The sequence below is a fragment of the Phragmites australis genome, chromosome 6, assembly GCF_958298935.1.
Source record: "Phragmites australis chromosome 6, lpPhrAust1.1, whole genome shotgun sequence".
Taxonomy (NCBI): Eukaryota; Viridiplantae; Streptophyta; class Magnoliopsida; order Poales; family Poaceae; genus Phragmites; species Phragmites australis.
In genome coordinates this window covers 328,389-349,788 of record NC_084926.1, presented here as the reverse complement: position 1 = coordinate 349,788, position 21,400 = coordinate 328,389, and the positions used below count along the sequence as shown (strand labels likewise).

Here is a 21,400-nt window from a genome sequence, read left to right as displayed (position 1 = left end):
ATATTTAGATGGAATACCTGTCAACACTGTTACTGGTTCCTTCCCACCCATCATATTATTATATTAATAAACTCTTGGGAAATCCACTTGAAACTGTCTATTGTCTCTGACCTCATTAATGCTGCGCCAAACAGCATGGTCTAGAAGTGATTGTTCACCTCGACAAACATTCCAAACGGCATGCCATAAAAGGTTTGTCTTATAAGTCGTGTCGAATGCGACCACATCGCCAAAATATGCATACTGCATTTTACATCTACCATTTGTCCACATCAGAGTATGTATTGCTCCATCACCGTCAAAGTCAACCTTGTATGTGAACTCTAGGTCCTCATCCCTAATCTTCCTAAAGACCTCCGTAGTTTTCATCACATCATTATTGGCATTCTCCCTTGCAAGCTCACCACAGAGAGTCTTCATATTATGCTTTTGTGAAAGGTGTTTTCTGAACTAAACCGAAAATGCTGGCCATAATCGGATATACCTTAGTAAGGCTCGCATTGTTCTGTCGGAGGTATTTAATAACATCCTATGTGTAGATGTCCAGGTGCTTGTGAGAAGGCCAATACCTCTTCTCCCCACAGGTCTCAGACATTTTGTGGTTGTGCTCTGATACGAAGTGACGAATATACCACCCATGATCATTTATGCATTGAAGATGCATCATAGCCTTGCAACCACAAAGGACATAGTTCTTCGTCAAAGCTGCAGGATGCCCCTGCACAGTAATAGTTCAACCAATGTGACAACAAATCTTCTATGAAATTAAGGACTATCAAATGTTCGTGACGTACATGTAGGCAATCTCTTTCATAAGGTGGTACCCTTCATCATTTGTTTCGTTGCTTTCGTACCTAATCCAAAAACCCTTCTCCCATGAACATAGATTGTAGAAATTGAATGCCTCGTCAAGTGAGTCAAACACCATGCCTTCCTCTGGCTAGATGATGCAAGATCCTTTCCTCTGCTCGAAAGACCTGAGAACTTCCTCCAATGCAGTCACCCATCCAATGGCTGGTGTTTTCTTTCATTCGGCCCGCTGACACAATGATGCCTACAAGGGGTGCAGTAGGCATAGTTCAATTTCAGTTTGCCGCAATACATGTCTGCTCATCGTCGCACCAGGGGTGGGGGGGAATGCGCAGCAAACAACCATGAACTACAATCTACTAATCACCTAATGATGTTCAGCCTTTAATTCAAGCCGTTATACCATATTTGGATAAAATGGAACGAATGTAGAGACACATGCTCGCCGAAGAGACATATTTTCATAGCTTGTACAGACCAACTTCTCTGATGGATCTAGGTATCTAACGTGTACCTTCTGACGTAGCCCGGATGTGTGCCACTGTCATCGACAACCTTCCACTGGTACCTCGCACCGCTATCGGTACTGCAAGAGTAAGAGCCACTTGACCTAATCGGCAAAGCTGACACCCTGCCTCCTCCATGGACAGCTTCGCCCGCAATTTCCTCCATCCTTCCAGCTGCACAGCAGCAACCTTTGCCACCTCATTGCCGTATCGCATGTTGACATGATGAGTGCCCCTTCCTCTCCTCAATGTCTGATGAATCTAATCTCCAGCGGCCATTGCAAGCTGCCGGCGATAGCCACTTTCCCCTTTGGGCACAGGTTAAATATGGTTCTTCAAATCTGTGGGCGCCAGGCTCTGATGCGGTGACCCAGTTGCCGTGTGCACAAGTACGTACTGTCGCCAAATTTTGTTCCCAAGGACATGTCCCTATCGCACATATTGTCCACCAGAACACTCTTTCGGTCATTCCGTTCCTTTGCACAGGAACAGGTTCGGCCCCATCGATAGGCCTGCTCATCAATTTCTTAATTTCACCATGCCTTCACAAATTCATTTCCTCCACCCATACTCTCTCTCTCTCTAATAAATGCCTGTCCGAATCTTCACGCATCCATCGAGGGGCAGGATAAGCCCCTGAGCTCAGGCGCCCCTGCAAAAATACATGTTCCACTTTTGTCGGGGCGAATGGATGGAATGCACACTACTCTTGTCTCCAATCTAAGTATTGCACTAGTAAATTAAATTGCAGAACCAAGTGTGACAACCCTAATCTTTGCAAAATAAAATTTTCTCAAAGAAATAAAGAAAAGAAAAGAAATGCAAAGAAAGCACGAAGGAAAAAGGGAAAGAAATCAAAAAGGAAAATAAAAAAAGGCAAAGAAAAATCCCCTCCCTAGGTCCAACCTCTCCCTTTCTCCCTCAGTCCACTCCCCCTCCTCCAGCCCGGCCCCGTGCCCATCACCTTGGCCTCCCCCTCTTTCTAGCTCCGAGCCAGCGCCCCTTGGCCCACCCTCCCTCCTCTCTCCCGCACACCTGCGTAACAGGATGAGCCACCCTAGCCCACACCGCGCTCATGCACGCCAGTCCGCGCATGCACTCACGCCTCATTCTCCCTGTGCATGGACCCCAGCTGCCAGGACCTTCTTCCACCTCCGGCCGCTCACCCTTTCCTTTTACTGCACCGACCGGATTCAAGCGCCCCGCTGATTCTGCGCCCAAGGATGGGAAGAAGACCACAACGACCATGCGGATGGAAAGCCTGAGCAAGGAGGAGGAAAGAGGAGAAGAATCACAACGGATTAAGCACGGAAGACCCGGGATTGCTCACGGATATCTCGCCAGATCCGACATGAGCTTGCCTCCCCCGCTCCTCAGCCTATATAAGCACCCATAACCCCCCCCCCTCCCCGGAGCATCACCGTAGCGTTTCCCCTCATTTTTCTGAGAATTAGCACTGCCCAAGAGCCCTCTGGTGTGCTAAAAGTTTACCTAGCCCCTAAGCGTGGTTTTAGTAATTAATGATAATACCTATAAACTAATAATTTTATTGAGAATTATTAGTAGGTTGTTTTATAGGTGATGTATGGAAGATTAAGTATAGATTTATTGTGAGGAATGACATATGATCAAGATAGATGCATCAAGATAAATGAGTTCTAAGTGATGCTCATAAGACAAAGGAGAAGTTCAAGAAGATTGGTGATAAGAATGAATACCAAGTTACTTGTGAAGATCAAGTGACTAAATGTATGAGATTATCGACTGAGCTTTATGAACTAACTCATGTGCTATGTGCTTGAGAGTGAGTGGAGTTAGATTCCATATGAAGATTGATAATAAGAGTGAATATCAAGTTACTAGTGAAGATCAAGTGACTTAAGGTATAAAGTTATCGATTAGGTTTTATGGACTAACTCATATGCTTTATGCTTAAGAGTGAGTTAGGGTTATGTTTCATAAGAATACATGAGTTGAATTGAGATATTCAATATGCCAAGTTAGAAGAGCAAGATCAAGATAAGCTTAGTAAACAACTTATATGATTCATACTTACCATTCATACCTTGGTGTTGAATTAAATGAAGATATTGTAAAAAGAGAAGTCTTCCATACTTAGTGCATGAAAGCAATCAAATAAACTTCATTAAGCTTCCAAAAGATCAAGAGAGGATCGAGATGGGAAACGGAGATGGACATCCCCTTCAAGCTTGAGTGAAGAGTTGATGACAAGTCTAAAAAAAGCATCAGAGCTTGGATGATGTGTTCGTCAAGTCTAATGAGATTGCTTAACGCAAATGTATAACTAGAATAAGTTTTCTAGTTTTGCTGATTTCAAGTAGTTTAATGGAAGACCGGATTATAGGATTGATAGTTGTACTATTAAGAGGGGCTACCAAAAATGTTGCTCGATTGTTATGTTGAGTGTTTAAATTATGTGTTTGGTGTGGGATGAGTTTGTGTTGAGAGTTCATTTTATGAGTCTGGGGTATCTAAAAGTCATTTTAGATTTAATCTTTTTTTGTTGTCGGTCTTAGTGATAAAAAGTAGTTATGGTTAAGTCTTAGTGGTGTTTGACATATTCCATATGGTATCTAGTTAATTTTAGAGAGTTAAGCTTTGTATAGTGAGTGAATGTGTCTAAATTAGCTTTCAGAGTGTTCATATTTTTGATCCAATATTGTTGAGGTCATTAATTTGGTAGGGATGTGTAGTCCTCTGAATAAGCTTTCCGTAGAGTCCAAGATCATAAAAATCGGACATCTGGATTAAAAGTTATCAACATTTTTTAATGGTCAGTTATGCTGATTTTGGATGTTCCGATATGAGTTCGGATGTTCCGATATATCGGAACCTCACATTTTAAGAAATATAGGGCTATCGGGTTTGAGTTCTTTTTTTATCGAATGTTTCGATGTATTGTTTTTACCAGATCTAAACGTTGAGATTCATTAGATCAGATGTTCCGATCTAGGGATCAAAAGTTTCGATCAGTGCAGAGTCTATATAATATTTAGTTTTTCAGAGTTAGGTATAAATACCTCTTTACCTCCTAGCATAGGGGCAAGTCTTTGGAGGAGTTTGAATGTGTTTTTTCTGATGCTTGCAGAGACTTTTGTAGGAGTAGGAGGTAGCGCGAATCCCCTCTTTCTTTGTTTAGAAGAGTGCTGGACCTCCACAACGTCGAGAGGTGTTAGAACTTGGTGACTTGTTGTTCCATCTTTAAGTGCTCTCTTTCTCTCTCTAGGATAGCTTTGTGATATCTAAAGCTTTTATGACTTAGTGAGTAGAGAGAAAAGTATGATATGTGGTGTTTTAGTAGCCTGCGATTGGCGTATTAGTTGTGTGTGTTTGAGCACTCGGTGTTGATGTGCATGAGTTAGGGAGTTTGTTACTTTTGAAGATCATCGTCTCCTAAATGGCTCGGTAATGGATTGTCGTCGATCTCCTCAAGTGAAAATTGTGAAGAGGTTCAAAAGTGGTAGCAGAACTCATCATCTCTAGAGTGGAGGAAGAGTTGGTTATAGTGAAGATGAGAATTGTATGTGTGCAACTTCATGAGAAAAAGGTTAAAAAAGATATGACTCAAGTGTGACCAATCTTCCTCAATACAGACGTAGGATATCGGTGGATATCTAAACTTCGGTAAAAAATTATTTATCTCCATATTTCCTTACTTTCACGTGCTCCGAGCACTGTCTCGTGACCGTCAGGCCGCTCCCCGACGCCGTCCGAGTTCACGCCCACGTTCCCTGCCACACCTCATCGTCGTTCGCCGCTTCCCATTAAAATCCGACCACCACACGAAGCTTTAGCTGCCACTAAAGCCGTCCCGTTGAAGCTCGTTGTCGTCAGGCCACTCCATGGCCCTCTGACGCCGACGTGCCAGTGAAACAGACTTCCCGACGCCCAAGGATCATCTTCCACCGTTCGCCGTTGACGCCCGTGCCACGCAGCGCTATTTTCGTCGTCTCCGCTGAAGCGCCGCAACCCCGAGCGCCGAAGCCGCGCACCACTGAATCTCAGGAGAGCCATTCGCCAGCCATCGATCTTGCGTGGACGGCTGAGATTAAATATCGCGCGTACTAGTTTGCGTACAGTGCACGTGAAACTCAAAACGGACACAACAGATGAAATCAAACTGGTATCGAATTCAGTGACGACCTGAGATATAGTAGTCAATTTACAATGATTCAAGTGTGCAGTTTTCCAAGGATTTTTATTAGCAAAGGACAAACTTGACAACGTATGCAAATCTCACACCTGTTTTCAAGACACTGGAATGCTTCTTCGATTCCCAAGTACCCACACCAGTTCCATCATAAACAAACCATGAATGAGACAGAACACTATGATGATCTCATTCTACCTAGCACCTAATTATCTGAACAGAGTGTGTGTGACGCCGAAACCTCTCTAATTCAGTATCTATGCTCATCCATGTCAGAAAGGCACAAGACAGAATCTTGGGGAATGCAGAATCCATCATTTCACAGGCTTTATCTTCTCATCCGAAGATATAAAGCTTACAAGTCAGATCACTTTAGGTCATAAACAGTTATAGTTCCCACGATGATTTCCACACTTGTCCAAATCCGTGACTGTCAACTCGAAAAAATAGCGTTGTTTCTGGCCAAGAAATGTTTTAGTCATTAGAATTTAGATGAACTAACAAGCAACTACAGTAGAAACCACATAACATGAAGTACGCAAGCAACTGCAGTAGAAAACTGAGTAGAAACCACATGACTGGTTTGCTTATGGAAACAAGCACTTACTCGAGAATCTAGAAGGGATTAAAAAAACAAACTGGACAAGAGAAGACATTGCGTGCTCACTTTTCCTCGATGTTCTCCTAGCACCTGACGGTTAATTAGCATGCAACTGGATTATAAAGAAGTAATCTAATTGAAAAATGAATTCCAAAGCAGCAGCAGCAGCACATGCACCAAATATACTGCCAAGTAGAGCTGGGACTTTGGGCCATATTTTTTGGGCCGGCCCGAGCCCAGCACGGCCCGGTGAAGCTTAAGCCCGACCCGACCCGAGCACTGATGGGCCGGGTCAGCCCGGCCCGATTTATGGGCCGGGCCGGGCCTTGATATGGGGCCCAATGGGCGGTCTGGCCCGGTAAAAAATGGGTTCGCGACCTCACATGCGGTGGAATGTGGTGGTACTGGGCCCGTGCCAGCCCGGCCCGATAAGGCCCATCGTGCATTCGAGCCGGGTTTGGGCCTAGCTGAAGGAGGATTGGGCCAGCCCGACCCGACCCGAATAGTTTATCGGGCCATCCAAGCACGGCCCGAAAAGCCCGAAGCCCGAATGGGTCAGGTCGGGCCGGCCCGACCCGGCCCAAGTCCCACCTCTACTGCCAAGAGACAAGTATACTACTGTACAAGTATATATAATATATATATATAAAAGAAGATGGAGGAGCAGAGTTGACCATCGTCCGTGTAATCCAAAAATATTAAGAAAAAGAAGGCAAGAAAAGGGGAATAGATAAGAGAGAGAGAGATCCCCACTCATCAGAAAAAAAGGGAGGTGCGCTCGAGCGCCTCATCACCATGATTAAAACTGACACCAACCAACTAACCAGCCAGCCAAAGAAACAAACAAAGAGGCGCAGAGAGGCAGAGACACGATTCCTTGGTCATGAAAAGATGAAAAAGTTGGTTTGCCACCGAGACGCCCCCACAAGATTATTCTAATTCCAGCACACCGCACATGCACACTGTCCACATGAGAAGGCAGCAGCTGCTAGGTTCAAGTGCAATGCAGTGCAGTGCATCTCTTCCTCTTATCAGTTGCACCATGTCCTTAAAAAGGCTACTACGTTCATCGCCAAAACTTGCAACCATGATAATAAGTGCTGCTAGATGTATCATCATGGTACGAGCAAGACAGGGACGTGGCAACAATCAGACATATGGCAGTATAATAGTACCTAATAAGAGGAAAAGAAGATGTATGATGAGCTCATTCATACTCGTTAATTTTTTCCCCCTCCTTATTTTTGTCCATTAATTTCATCACCATGATCGACAATTGACACATGAAACAATCCAAAGATAGATACATACATACGTACGTACAGGAGCAGAGGAGCTGAGCTACCAACAAGTGATTGCTACTTATTATCCCCAAGCACTAATCCAATCCAGATAAGAGAACAGAAACCAAAAAAAAAAACCCTCAACAAGTGCTAGAAATGACAGCAAGCAGAGAGAGGAACCGAGAGATGGACAGCTTACAGCCAGCCTTGTGTGTTTGTCTGTCATAAAGCTTTCTTCCTTTCTTCTTCTCTTGTTGGAGCCGATGCAGTTGCAGAGATGAATTTGACGCCGTTCTGTGCAACCAAGAGGAGATTTCTTCTTCTTCTTCAACAGCACAGCTCAAAGAAGAAGAGAGCAAGCTCTCTCCTGCTCTTGTTGATGCCCAGTTGAGGAAGGATGCAAAACAAGCAAGGAAGGCGACCAGAGTTGAGTGACAGATGCACACACAACGGCAGATGCGAATGAAGGAAGCCAAGGAAGGACGGATGAAATCCTAGAAGCCCTAAAACCCTACCGCCGGAGATGACGGTGGCCAGCCCTACCTCAGCGGGCGCTCTCCTCCTCGGCCCGTCCGGCGGTGGCCGCCGCTCCGGCGCCAGTGGGCCCGCCGGAGAAGGAGGCGAGCAGGTTGAGGTTGCCCTGCGCCATGGGGAGGTAGTTGCCGACTCTGGCAGCGGACGCCTCGCCGGCCATGGCCGGCGCCGCGGCGGCGACCATCATCTCCGGCGCAGCCGCGAAGCTCCAGAGCTGGCCGAAGTCGGCCCGCGCCGGGAGCGCCCAGAAGCCCGGCGCGGCCCCGACCGCCGTGACCTCGGCGGCGGCGTTGGAATCGTCATCGGCCCCGCGGACGCGCTTGCCGAGGATGAAGGGCGCGGCGTGGGGCAGGACGTGGGCTGTGGGAGAAGCAGCCAGCGGCTGGGAGGAGGAGCGAAGGGATGAGGGGGACGAGGTGGAGAAGGATGCCGGGGTGGTGCCCGTGCCGGTGGCGGCGATGATGGATGGCTCGGCCTGGCGGAGGAGCCACTCGATGGTCTGGCCGTCGGACTTGTGGCCGAGCTCGCGGGTGAGCTGGAAGACGCGGGCGGCGCAGATGATGGGCATGCGGATGCGTCGGCCGCGACCGTCGACCTTGCTGTGGCGGTCCTTGGAGGGGGCCTTGCGGACGGCGAGGGCGCCATTCCCGTTGGCGTTGGGGGCGGAGGCGGGGACGAGCTGCTTGTCGGGCGCGGCGGCGGCGCCTCCGTCGGGCCTGGTCGTCATGAAGCTTGGGTGTGGGCCTGGCTGTGTGGTGGTAGGACTGACTGACTGACTGCCTGGCTGTGTGGAATTGGGGAGTGGGGGTGACTGGTGAGAGAGAGAGGGGAGGTGAGGACCCAACCCCAATCCCAACAATCTCAATCCCAATGGAGGGAGGGAGGGAGGGAGGGGGGAGAGGGCCGGGCCGGCTAATGATTGAGGGACGGGGAGGAACCAACCTAGCCGGTGGAGACAGACGGGCAGGGCACATGGGGGCAAGGGCCGTGGGGACCACACTCCACTCCACTCCACTCCACTCGACTGTTTTCCCGATGACTGGTGGGCCCTGAAAGAGGTCGGACAACCATGTCAGTGAGTGACTGAAGTGAGACTCTCCCCCTCCTGCCTCCGTTAAAAGATAATGATATTTTCGAATTAATCATAAATATCCAGAGATAAAATGATCGCTTATATTTTTTTTAATATTATTTATTATATGAAAAATTAGGTTTATATTGAAAAAAGTTACTGACAAACTTAAGTTAAAATTACTTTAAAATCATAAAGTATTATACTTTAAATATTACTATAAAAGATGCTAAAACGTTATCTACATTAAGACTGATGAGTAGTAGCTAGACTAAGTCAAAGTCGGTAGTCTCATCGGCAAAACTGCAAGGAACTGGAATGGAATCCGGATATGTAGAAGCGCTCTCCCTCCCTCCTTGCTGCCGCTGCGTGATCGATCGAGAAAGTGATGGAAAATGATGCATATATTGTGTTGTTTCGCGAATACATAGCAGCCACAGCAAGTGGATAATAATAGTGTGTTGTAGTGGCAATGCCAAATTGTCAACACGACACGCATGGCTAGTGCTCTCTCTGGGATCTCTCTCTGTGTCTCTCGGGCATGCATGGGGCACGCTAGTGACGTGGTGCTGGAGAGCGGCCGCGCCAAATACAGAAGCGGGTTGGACACGTGCACGATCCTGAAATTGAAATTTCACCACGATTAAGTGCAGTGCAGCACAGCAAAAACAAAAAGGTTGACCTAGCCCTGCGGTGAAAAAACTGTGGTGTGCAGCAAACAAGGAGGGGAGGGGAGGGGTGGTGTGGTGTGGTGTGGTGAGGCATCGCCATCCACTATTTCGTACCAGCGCGGGGCCCTGGGTCCGATCGCATCGCGTCGGGTCCCATGCCCCGACCGAGTAGGGCTGGTGGATCCCACCCGATATGCTTCTACCACTACCCTACACTGTAATTTTGGTACGGGGCGAGTCCTTCCTCCTCTCCTCACCGCGGCAGGGCAGTTCCATGGCAATTAACTGTTCTTCTAACGTGAAAATGGACCGGATTTTTTTCACCCATCTAATCGATCGAACCATTTAAGATGCTAATCAGATATTATATCATATCTATCTATCGGATATGGGATTCGGATATAATAAGTCAGTATTCATAGGATATCAAATATCTGTGAATAAATTCGAATATACATAAAAACTATCTGAGTGTATTTTCTGTAGTTTGTAACTTTTTCGTCCGAATTTAGATGAAGAAGATCTATATATAAAAATTATAACTCTTAATGAGATATATAAGTTTGTAGTTGATATCTTTTTATTTAAAGTTAGTAATATGCTCAAATAATTAATAGAAGCTTCAGTCAGTATATTTCGATCTAACATGACTCCTTTCGTATGAGTATATTATTAATTTATTTGTTAGATCTCTAATATAGTTGAGTTTTAAATATATGAAATAATTAAATAATTATAACATATACGATATATATAATAATTATTTTTACTCAATATATAAATAAATATTCGTGATCGGTATTGTCTGTATCTGAACTCGTCATATATTCAATCGGTATCTATTCGTATTCACGATTAAGACTATCTACATCCGTATATATATTTGACAATATCTATATCCGGCTTCAATTGTGATAAAAGAAAATATAATCAACGATATCTCCGATCTAATCACACCCAATGACCTCTAATCCCTCACTACCGAATTACCGTTGGATTTCAGGGCGTAGTGGCTCTCGTAGTACTAGTACAACACCAGTAGAGTAATTAACGGGTCTGCCCTGTCGCCCGGATGGGCCCATCGCATCCCCATTAATGCAGTCTGTGTTGCTGACGTCCATGTGGGATCCGCGGTGACAACTAGTCGTAGAGAGGGAGGGAGTCTGTCCAACCCAATCTACCGTACGTGCGCTCCCTGCCTGCCTCCCTCCCGCAGAGGAGAGAGAGGAGAGGTGACCTGTCACGTGGGCTCCACTTCCACTCGTCCATCGACTTGTACCTGTCTGTCATCATCGGAGACGATGGATATATACTACTATCATATATGTGTCATATATGTGGATGATGCGGCTGCATTCCACTCTCTCCATTCCCTATCTTCTTCTTGCAAAAAGGGCAAAAGAAAATTCGTTTATTTCCATCAATTCAGACCAAAAATGTGAATTACCTGCCTTAAAGCTCACATGAGCTAAAGGCTTGTCTTTCAAGTATTTATTATACAGCAATTCCTGCCTATACTATCACCATTTTCAAGATTCCACAACCATTTCCTAACCGCGCTATATTCTTTATGTGTCGTAAAGTAAGGGCCAATACTACCATTAACTTTAATCCTTACATTGCCTCCCAAAACCACCTTTATAATCCAATTACACCATAAATCAGGAAATCCTTTCAATTTTAAAATCTGATATAAGAAAGGCCACTTCACCTTATCATAGGCTTTTTCAAAATCCACTTAAAAAGTAAACCTGATTGTTTACCCACATGTTAAGAATTTAAAGTTTCATGTAACATCACTACACCCTCTAAAATATATCTGTTTTCGAATAAATGCAGTTTGTGTTCTTGCCACAACAGGATTAACCACCTTAGTTAACCTATTCATCAAGATTTTCGTAATAATTTTATAGCTCACATTAAGAAGGCAAATGGGTTTATATTATTGCATCTGATTTGCATCGTTAGTCTTGTGAAGCAGAGAAATTACCTCATAATTTTGTCTCTGTATATTCAATTTTCCATTGTAGAAGTCATCTAACAATTTTTTTAGATCCTGTTTCACTACATCCCAAAACCTTTGGTACAACTCGATGGGAAAACCATCCGAGCCCGGTGCCTTGTTTTTCTCCATTTCAAAGACTATTGGCTTTAATTCATCCATTGTAAAAGGTGTGACTAAGAAATCTGCATCTTGGTTGCTGATCTTCTTCACATCATCTCCTTCCTGACTTCATCACCATTTTGTAAAGAAAAAAATCTTAGTTTTCCTTCTTCTACCATTAGCCTTGGCCTGGTAACTTTGTATTATTATCCCCTTCTAAAATTTCTGTCTCCTTAGATCTTTGAAGTCATGCGATCTCTTCCTGTCTGCTTATCACACAAATAAGGCGCTGATCATCCAAACGGACCCCACTAATCACCTATGTATATACCTACTATATATATTTATACTCTCGATCAGACAACAGGGAATTGCTAGATCATCAGTTGACAGATGATGACCCAGGTCACGCATGAAACCGAATCGAACTAAATCTATACGTGCTTGTGCCCTGCTCTGGTCTGTATATAATCACGAGCGAAGTAGGCCCAATCTCAACAAGTGTACATGTGGAGTGGTCTAGCAGCTTCACGTTCATGTGTCGATGCTACGAATGATGAGTCAAGCTAGGGCTGAAGCTAGAATAGTACATCAGAAGAACTAGCTAGGTAGCTGCAGGAAAAAGGGTGAAGCAGCCATATATATTTGGGGCCCATTGAAGATCCCATCACCTGATGTGATCTGCTGCGAGCCTGCGAGAATACAACGCCCGTGTGAACGTACGTACGTGGCTTAATCTGTCTGATCCCAGTCATCAATCTCCTTTCTCATCCGAGCAGAGCAGCGTGAAAATAAAAAAGCCTCGTCCAGGTACAGTACCACTCCAAAAGTAGCTTAATTCTATTTAACTGACACACAACAAACAGCTAAAAGCAAATAATTATAGCAGAAAGAAATCAACCCAGCTGGGCATGCAAAGCAAAACCATCCGAGATATATATATATATTGAACATGTATGTTTACTGTAGTTTATATCTACGTACATCCACAAATTGTAACTCACAATATTTTGAATTATAACTGGGAGATGTGCGCAGTGCGAATAACAAGTTGTAATTCACAGTGTTGACTTCTTATATTGCAATTATGCATTTATAAACGTGAAGTTGTAACTGATCCACCTAATAAATCATAACTCACAGTGTTTCGAGTTGTAACTGGGGGATGTGTGCAATACGAATAACAAGTTGTAACTTACAGTAACAGCTTCTCGTGTTGCAATTAATAAGTTGTAACTCACAGTGTTTCGGGTTGTAACTAAGGAACGTGCGTAGTGCAAATAGCAACTCCATATAGACGCAGAATAACCTTGCCCAATCGCTCGCTCGATCTTGCATATCCATCAAAATCTCTCTACAAGACTTGCATGGTTGGTTAAAGAACGGGTGCTATGCTACGAGAGACATCACAGCACAACAGTTTATTCTTGACTGGATCGGAGGCAGGCACATAGAAGATTCTACTAATTTCTTGATGGTGGTTTGAGGATCCGGGGATGTTTGTTTGTTAGCTAGCTGCTTCAATTCCTTCCTTGAGCAGCTGCAGAGCACGCAAATACTCCACTGTCGTGTGCACTCAGTCACGTCTGCTCAGTGGCAGCCAGACATGCTACCAATTGTTTATAGGGGCCACTAAATTGCCACATGAAGATGAGATAATCTAATGCGTTAGCTTGCTACTTGTACGCGTCATTTGCGGGCAATATAAGCCCCTTTAAACTTATATTAATTTGGGTTTGTATTGCGTTCTGGATTGGATTGGATGAAGAATCTCCCATTACATATCAATGAGGCAAGAGACTGTACAAATACAATTTACTTTTTCCCGCAACAAGGTTGTATTGCACACATCGTCATGGTAAGTAGCTACAAACAAAATATGCGAGCCAATACATCATTATATGATAATGTTCTACCAGATTGCTACGTACACAATTAATCCTTGAAGAAATTAAAGAATCTTGTAATTAACAGGTAGCATAATGGGACTCTAAACCCCAAGTGACGTTGACCCGTCTGACAAGTCGCTGTCTGCGAACAAAACAGTGTGCTCGTGAAAGCTGAGTGTGTTGGTCTGCACAAGTGTACATCGTTGGATATCAAATTATCAATGGTTGGACTAAACAGTGTGCTAAGCCTGACTGCAGGCGAGTTGGCAAGCATTGGGCCATACCATACCATACCATAGGGAATCGCCCAGCTAGTTGAATAATCGGTGTTCGGTATACCCTCCAGGGAAGGGAGACATCCTGGAGATCAGGAGAAATGGGCCTACTTAGGATTTACTATGCCCCCTCGAATGGAATGGAATGGAATGAATGGCGGGCCCATGATGGGGAACAGAAAGAGGCAGGCCCGCCGACCCATAAGTTCTCATCAGGTTCCACCCGTATGACAAATGCATGCGGACAGTGCCATAAGAATTCCACACAAGGATAGCAGTACAGTACAACTCGACAAGTAAACATCTAGGAGCAGTTCAGTTACCTGGATAAGTCGATCAGTCAATCTGGATGAGTCCACAGCTTCTTGTATAAAGCATATATTTGAGACTGGGTTCTCCAATGAACTGGAGCAACCCTTCCTAGCAAGGTCAATCGTACGGACAGTAACACACGCACCTACAGTACACACATGAGAATGTTGGCTGCAGCTATACTGTAACTTGTCTGAAAATGCAAGCTGACCTGAGGCGGGGCATAAGCGCACTGCTATCCAGAAAGAATGATCCTTAGCTAATTGGACCATTTCATATACATCTGATGCTCTCCAAAATTATCCGTGTCCAAGTCCTCGATAACTGCCATCATTAAAGCCTGCAAGCTGCAATTGCACTGGCTGACCATAACGATCCTGCATAGCACACAAGGACAGTTGAACTGGTCATTTCAAGAAATTCAGCGGGAAATTGATGAGTTGATTGAAGTAAGAGTCACGAGTAACTTGATTGTGAAGTGCAAAAATACGAGCTCTAGAACAGAAGATTTCATTAGAACCATCTTTTCATGGTGTTGGCCAGTTTTTTTTTCTTTTTAGATAATGGAATAAATCATATCCCAAGCCTCTACATCCGGGAGACGTATGCAACCAATACTTATTACAGAGTTTAGGCCATGAGCTAGACAGTTTTTAGCAGATTGAAATCAGTTGGTGAAGAAACAGACCCCCTCCAAATACAAAATGATCCTTACCTCCTCGTGTCAATGGCTTTCCTGGCATGTCCAGCTCATCTACACGATGTTGACACTTGAGTACTTGACACAGAGGGTATAACAGCTCCTGGTGGAACACCAAGCAAGTACCACGCTAACTTATTCAGAATAGCACAATGATGAACCAAAACAAATGATGTTGTGAAAAAAGGAAAACCTGCACCATCCAGATACATGATAAGGATCTAAATTTTACCAAATCAGAAGCAGCAATGGTACCCACATGTACGATTAAACGTCGTATGTAGATGTACCATGAAAACAGGACGATCTGGCCGAGTAGCTCACACACAGTACCAATACCTGATCTCTTGGTGAATAGTTAAATGACTAATATTATAACACCCAAAGTCCGTAGAAGAACCAACTGTGAGTCAGTGTCAACACAGAAGTTTATAGCAGTCAGTGTCAACACAGAAGTTTATAGCAGGTGGAGCAGTTTCCATGGAAACAAATTAAGATTGGGTGGTAGTGACAGGTGCAGCGAATAAAAACTACAAGTAAACAGGACGCAAGTATCACTGCAAAGTAAGACTGTCAGAGAGGTTAAAGGAATACAAATGGTTCTGCTAAAGGTGTTTGAATGTCAGTAACAAAGGTTTTAGTGCTAACAATGTATGCTCACCAAGATCATGCAGCAACGAATGTGATACAAGTTGACAAGCAATCTTCTCAAGTGTTCAGTGGAGTAACACTAGCATAGATGGCACGATGATTTAACAAATTAAATTTCAAAATGGCGGTAACAAATACTTCTTTCAAGGAGCTCTAGGGGGCTATCTAATTGGAGTTGTTTTTCAGTAATATCTTAAAGTACTTATATTGAAATGTCTGGACCATAATCCTCCCAACTGACTGAAGTTCCTTTCCTATAGCACAAGTCGAAGGAAACTTAGATGTTGATGACCTAATATAATACTAATGGAAAGAAGAGACAAAGAAATGGATAATAACATGTTAAAAAGCTAGATCGTTCTTCAAGATTTCCCACTTTTTCCCTATGCACACAAGTTTGATGATAAATGATTTCAGGCTTTAGATGCCATTACTCTTTACTTGCTGTCGTCAGTGGAAAATGTCGAAGTGCATGAAACTCCAAGCAGAAAGGGAAGTAAAATAACGCAATCAGTCTCATTGTTGTGGCACCACAATATTAAGAAAGCAGAGAAGCCAGACCCTGCACAGTCTATGCAAGGGATAGGGAAAGCGAGGTGCATAGCAGCAGCACGAATATAACGGAGAACAATCTATTATTGCAATTTGTGAAAACAAGCGAAGTATACAGCACTTGCAAAGTTCCTAGGTTGCATCAACAGGGTATTGCACAAACGAAAAATTAGCAAGCATCACAGTGCAACACTAGGGGGCTATCATCTAGGCATGAACCTCCCGAAGGGCTCCGTGATGGCGTCATGTCCATCGCCAGGTGCGGTGCTTCCTTGCCGTTGTCGGTGCATGGCCGAGCAGAAGGGGAGGCCCCAACCGACAGCGCCATGCCCGTCCCTCCCCTCGTGTGTTGCGAGTTGGCGCTAGGGCTTGGGTGGATCCTGTGGGGAGTCGGAGTCTGAGGAATCCGATCCCACCTTGCGGCGGATGAAGGCCTGGAGGACGCGTCGGCGCTCGGCGGCCTTGGCTTGCTGGGGCTCGATGTTGGCGTAGGAGAGGCGGGCGGCGGCGGCGATGAGGGCGGCGCCGGTGAGGAAGAGGCAGGCGGTGGCGGCGCGCTGCGAGCGGGTCGCCGTGTACTGCATCCAAACCATGGCCCCGCCGCTGGGGCTTGTGTGGGACCGACCGACCCAACGAATGGAGGAGCACGTCACCGACGCCTGCGCCGAGGTTCAAACGTACGTGGGAACCCGTTTTGGCTCAAGGAAGGCGTATTCTTTCAACAGAATACGCAGCGAGATTCCAAAAATTAGCAAGCATTCATATCTCTCTCCCCATTCATTCGAAAATCTCTCTCTATCTCTCTCCGCGTCCAAATAAGTTACTAGTACATTGTTTATGGCTTTTACAAAGAGTTAGGCAGGGGTGATTCATAATTGCGGTTGCCCTAAATGCACATCTGGTTTCGTGACAGGTGTTTGGATGAATGAAATAAAGGTGGAACAAGCTGAGTCTGAGTGTTGCCCTTAGACAAGCGTGTCTATTGGTCGATCTCTTCGCCTGTTTACTTTATGCCATAAATCTAATGGCTGCAGGCATCTAATCTGTTCCTTTCCGCTGTGCAGCAATAAGTGTAGAACTTCTACAGTTGATTTTCATAGAAGCTGCAAGCATTTGCGAAGCTCGTCAAAAAGACCCTTTTAAAAATTAAAAAAAAAGGTTTAATACAACAGAGTTTTGTACAGCAACTTTGTGCTATGGGTGCAAAAAAAGAAAAGCAGAAACAAAAGGAAAGACTGACTTGTCTTGCCACATAGAACGAATATCAGAACACAAATATGTATTCCACATCGATGTATCGTCATTTTCTTGTCTTATAAATTGTACACAGGGGATGGGGAGCACAATCAAGACGCGCGCTCGGAGAATAACCTGCTTCATAGGCAAAAGTTGCAAAAGTTATAATATGAATATTTACTAGTAACACAGAAAAAGCAAAAGTCAGGAGAGTAGGAGAAAATGGAGCTTACAAGAGTTCAGTTTGCAGCATGCTGCAGAGTCAAGGGCTTGGTATGTTCTTCCCACGTTGAATTACAAAACTGCCTATGTTCTATCAAAATCAATATGCTACAGAAAAAAAACATATCATTACAGAGCATGCCTGATAAATCTAAAATGATACAAGACGACCAAATAAAATTCCACTAAATACCAAAGCTCCAAACCACTTATTGGACACAAACCTGCAAAACATCAATTCAACGAATTAAGCTTAAACACTTCATAGGATTGTTTTAACAACAGAAGAACAATATTGTCTTAAATGTCAATAAACATACTTCCTGTTGCAATCTGAGCGGTTAGATAGTTCCACAGTGGAAATCTGCCACACTAACTGTGCACCCGCAGCTGTCAGAAAAGGATAGTAGGGCCATCCTGTTCAACATGATTGAGGCCTAGAGTCAATATTAAGTAAAAATAATACTATTCTTCACTAAAGCATGACACTAAACACCAACCAAGATCAGCATTGTAGCCACTGAGTGCTAAGCTGCCAATGCATGCGACACCAAAGCCACTAATCCAGTACTTGGTCAAATCTCCAAATCTTAATGCTGTGGACTTAACTCCTACTTTAAGGTCATCTTCTTTGTCCTGAGATGTATGTAGATATATGCAGATAAGAAATCACATCAGTATGAAAAGATGACTTCACCGAGGATTAAACATGAAAGAGCATCAATAGTGAATCACCTGATGTGCATATATGGTATCATATACCAGTGTCCAACATATACCAGCAGAATACAACGGAAGGATGATGGCAGGATCTAAGCTTCCTTTAATAGCAGCCCATCCTAATAAAGCTCCCCAGTTGAATGTCAGGCCAAGATATGCCTGAGGCTGTTATTAACACAGCGAGGGAATATAAACCATTATATTCTGTAAACAAGAATATAGTGTTTCAAGCTCCCATATGTTTTATCTTTTAATACATACCCAAAATGTGAATCTCTTCATCAGGGGATAAGAAAAGACCAGAAGAAGTGAAGATGCACCCAGAATACGGCTACAAGAACAAAAATGACACAAAATGATATGTGAATGTAACTGTAATAAAATCACCAGAAACAATGTGCATACAGTGCAAGCTTCCTTTCTTTGGATATCGTGGAAATGCAAAAATGAGAGAGGACTACCAGGCACATATTGGGATTGTAGGTATTCTTTTCTGTATTCACAAGGAACTAACATTGTTGCAAGATGGCAGTCGTACATATTAGATATGCAGAGATACTGGCAGCCATTCCTTAATAAAATAGACAAAGGCAATTTCCTGTTTATCAATCAAGGAAATGTCACTGGGCTCTAAGTAGCACAATGATCCTTGGACAGAGATAAAGATACCCAGAAAATGTTGAGTACTGTATCAGTAACACAGCCAACGCGGGTGTAGCTCCAGACATAGTGAATTCATCAAATAAGCGGGATAATGATATGAAAAGTACGCTGAGTGCAGTTTCCATCACATCGAGTTGCAGCATCAGAGCATCTATACCACAGATGTGACATAATGATCCTGCTTACCCTCAAGAAACAAGAGTAAGAATAAAGAGTAGCTAAACAATCCAGCATTTGTTCATAACATTCTGCTGTGTACATTCACAGATAAGTATTTGCGGTAGCATGGATAGTTCAAATGCATCCAAAAAAGCCAATCTACATTTTAGCCAAAGAAGCATAGAGTATAAAGGTATAGTATACCTATAGTTATTTAGTTGGAGAAGAATGCCCAGTCCCAATAGAAGCTGAAATCCGAGGAAGCACACTCCTTGTGAAGGAGTAAGAACACCTGATGCGAATGGCCTGCTTTTGGTGCGCTCGACCTATGGAGATGGAGAAACATGTCAGCTAAAGGCATGCAGCTTCCAGAAGATGTTCATAGATCACTTAGATTTGAGCTTTGTACAGTGAAAGTACCAGGCAGGATCTGCACCCGGAAGAGCTAAAGAAAGCAAAATCACCTTGTTATCAATGTCGCGATCAAGAAGATCATTCACTGTGCAACCAGCCCCCCTGAGGAGGACAGCTCCACATCCGAAAAGTGCAAGCATTTTCAGGTCAGGCAGCTCCCCTGGCATTGCTGCTATTGTGATCGACCTGTGAAGAAAAGGTTCTTGTCTCTCTTCAACACAGAAGGTAAAACATGCTATCGACTACATAATGTACAGGAAACCAACACATGAATAGCAGAGCAAAAATTGTTCTCATCATGAGAAGCTCTCATAAGCCATAAGACAGCAGCCTGATGGTCTATTTAGCTCAAAAAGCGTCCAACCCATGTATCATTAGATGAAGTTGTTGCAAATGGACTGTTTTGCATTAGCTAGAAGTACTCTGTTTAGTCTGTATGTAGGCAATGTGTAATAGGGGAACAAAAGTTGCTCTTGTATCTAGTAACTTTTTTTATCAGGCAAATGGAAGGCATGTACAATATATGTGAGCTGAATTGCTAACCACCTCGAGCTGCAGGAAATCCTAAGCACCTGAATTCAAATGCTAGCAATCAGGAGCGAGAGCAAATCGGTTCAGTTGGTGTTACGCATGGACGAACTCCATAACTAGTCCTACTGAGAAGACAAGCACAAAGACAAGGTCGCGAGGCGACACATGACAACGGCAGTAGTAAGAAGCAGCCGGATGCAACACATACCATATGCAGGGCCAAGCGAGGAGCCACGTCCCGATGGGCTTGTCGAGGCGGGCGAGCATCGCGTACGGCCGCGCCGCCTCCGGAAGCCACTTGTCCACCCACGTTAGTGGTGGCGGCGAAGCCTTGTCCGCGGATTCGGAAGAGGATGATGAGGTCGAGAAGGGTGAGACGGGCGAGAAGTTGGTCGGGAGTAGAACCCTGCTGTAAAAGAGGTCGGAGGCGGAGGCTGGGAGCGGGCACCGGCGGAGGGTGATGAGGTGGCGGCAGTGGGCATCAGGGTTGGGATAGGGGCAGCTGGAGGTTGGGGCCTGGGGAGGCGGAGAGAGGAGGGAGGAGAGGGACGGGAGGGGGAGAGGTGCGCGATGGCCTCGGCGGCGGAGCTCGGCTGCGGCGGCGCGGAGCAGAGAGGGCGGCGCCATGGGTGGCTATGAGATCAGTTGCGGCGGCGGGAGGGATCGAATGTGAATGTGATCCAGCAGCCCCTGTTGGTGCCCCACTGTATTTGGGCCTAGCTCAAGTTTCCTGGCAACAACCTCAACCTGGATAGCCCAGGTACCTTTCGATCCATATGGTGGGTATTCACCCATGCATCCCTCTTTCTTGGATAGCTGAGGTACCTTTGGATTCATTACAGTATCTCCGAGAGATCCACTAAATAAATTTTTTATAGCTAAATATAAGAATTTTAACCCTAAAATACATCTCCAACAGTTTTTCGATACCACTTCCAATATTTACCAAGCCTCAAAATCACCCCTCCCACTATCTATTTCTAGTGAGCGTCCCCTCGCTTTTAAAAAGCTCGAGCGCCCTCAGACCCCACCCGTTCAGCCGCCACCTGTCGTCCCGTGCCCGGCCACCCACCTAGCAGCAACACTCCTCCGGCTTCTCCCTTTCAGCCTCCTCCCTCCTCCCTCTCCTTTCTTCTCCCTCGCCAAAGCTCGCCTCTGCCGAACTGACCATCGTTTGCCGACGAAATCCGAGCTTCACGGTGAGGATGCACCTCCCAACCTTCTCCCCTGCACGACACGAGCTCAAGCTCCGCCGGATTTCCCCCCTGCCCAAGTTGCCGTCGAGCTCAAGCTCCGGCGTGGCTCGCCAGCGAAGGCCTAGGAC

At 44.9% G+C, this 21,400-nt stretch overlaps 3 protein-coding genes and 1 long non-coding RNA gene across 6 annotated transcripts; all 4 read right to left on the bottom strand.

Annotated features, from left to right (window-relative positions):
* Positions 1–5,582: 5,582 nt before the first annotated feature.
* LOC133920857 (transcription factor TCP7-like) lies at positions 5,583–8,834 on the bottom strand. 3 transcript variants are annotated; one of them, XR_009910170.1, is made up of 3 exons: positions 7,571–8,820; positions 6,095–6,178; positions 5,583–5,945 (listed from the first exon to the last, which is right to left on the bottom strand). XR_009910170.1 is itself a non-coding variant. In XM_062365436.1 (2 exons), exon 2 carries the CDS (start codon positions 8,630–8,632, stop codon positions 7,916–7,918), a length of 717 nt encoding a protein of 238 aa, XP_062221420.1. In that variant the 5' UTR covers positions 8,633–8,649; positions 8,686–8,834; the 3' UTR covers positions 7,284–7,915. The 3 variants fall into 3 exon arrangements, 1 of the variants encoding a protein (XP_062221420.1); XR_009910169.1 differs by lacking the exon at positions 6,095–6,178; XM_062365436.1 differs by lacking the exons at positions 5,583–5,945; positions 6,095–6,178 and having other exon boundaries at positions 7,284–8,649; positions 8,686–8,834.
* Positions 8,835–13,248: 4,414 nt separating this feature from the next.
* LOC133920861 (uncharacterized) lies at positions 13,249–15,360 on the bottom strand. The gene is made up of 3 exons (XR_009910173.1): positions 14,944–15,360; positions 14,440–14,605; positions 13,249–14,373 (listed from the first exon to the last, which is right to left on the bottom strand). It is a non-coding gene; the product is annotated as an uncharacterized LOC133920861 (long non-coding RNA).
* Positions 15,361–16,197: 837 nt separating this feature from the next.
* On the bottom strand, positions 16,198–16,861 carry LOC133920859 (uncharacterized). The gene has a single exon (XM_062365443.1). The coding sequence runs from the start codon at positions 16,722–16,724 to the stop codon at positions 16,494–16,496; it is 231 nt and encodes a 76-aa protein (XP_062221427.1). The 5' UTR covers positions 16,725–16,861; the 3' UTR covers positions 16,198–16,493.
* Positions 16,862–17,386: 525 nt separating this feature from the next.
* Positions 17,387–20,823, bottom strand: LOC133920854 (4-hydroxybenzoate polyprenyltransferase, mitochondrial-like). Its single transcript, XM_062365432.1, has 9 exons — positions 20,285–20,823; positions 19,596–19,731; positions 19,336–19,457; positions 18,571–18,640; positions 18,325–18,474; positions 18,090–18,225; positions 17,910–18,006; positions 17,601–17,813; positions 17,387–17,502 (listed from the first exon to the last, which is right to left on the bottom strand). The coding sequence occupies exons 1-8, from the start codon at positions 20,701–20,703 to the stop codon at positions 17,741–17,743; spliced, it is 1,203 nt and encodes a 400-aa protein (XP_062221416.1). The 5' UTR covers positions 20,704–20,823; the 3' UTR covers positions 17,387–17,502; positions 17,601–17,740.
* Positions 20,824–21,400: the final 577 nt, after the last annotated feature.

What these genes read in the sequence shown, in the direction of transcription:
- LOC133920857 (XM_062365436.1), bottom strand. Translation starts at nt 8,632, where the DNA reads ATGACGACCAGGCCCGACGGAGGCGCCGCCGCCGCGCCCGACAAGCAG.
- LOC133920859 (XM_062365443.1), bottom strand. Translation starts at nt 16,724, where the DNA reads ATGGTTTGGATGCAGTACACGGCGACCCGCTCGCAGCGCGCCGCCACC.
- LOC133920854 (XM_062365432.1), bottom strand. Translation starts at nt 20,703, where the DNA reads ATGGCGCCGCCCTCTCTGCTCCGCGCCGCCGCAGCCGAGCTCCGCCGC. An exon ending in ATCGCGACATTGATAACAAG is followed by an intron (nt 19,458 to 19,595) that starts GTGATTTTGCTT and finishes CCATCTCCATAG; the next exon opens with GTCGAGCGCACCAAAAGCAG. An exon ending in CTCCAACTAAATAACTATAG is followed by an intron (nt 18,641 to 19,335) that starts GTATACTATACC and finishes TTGTTCTTGTAG; the next exon opens with CCGTATTCTGGGTGCATCTT.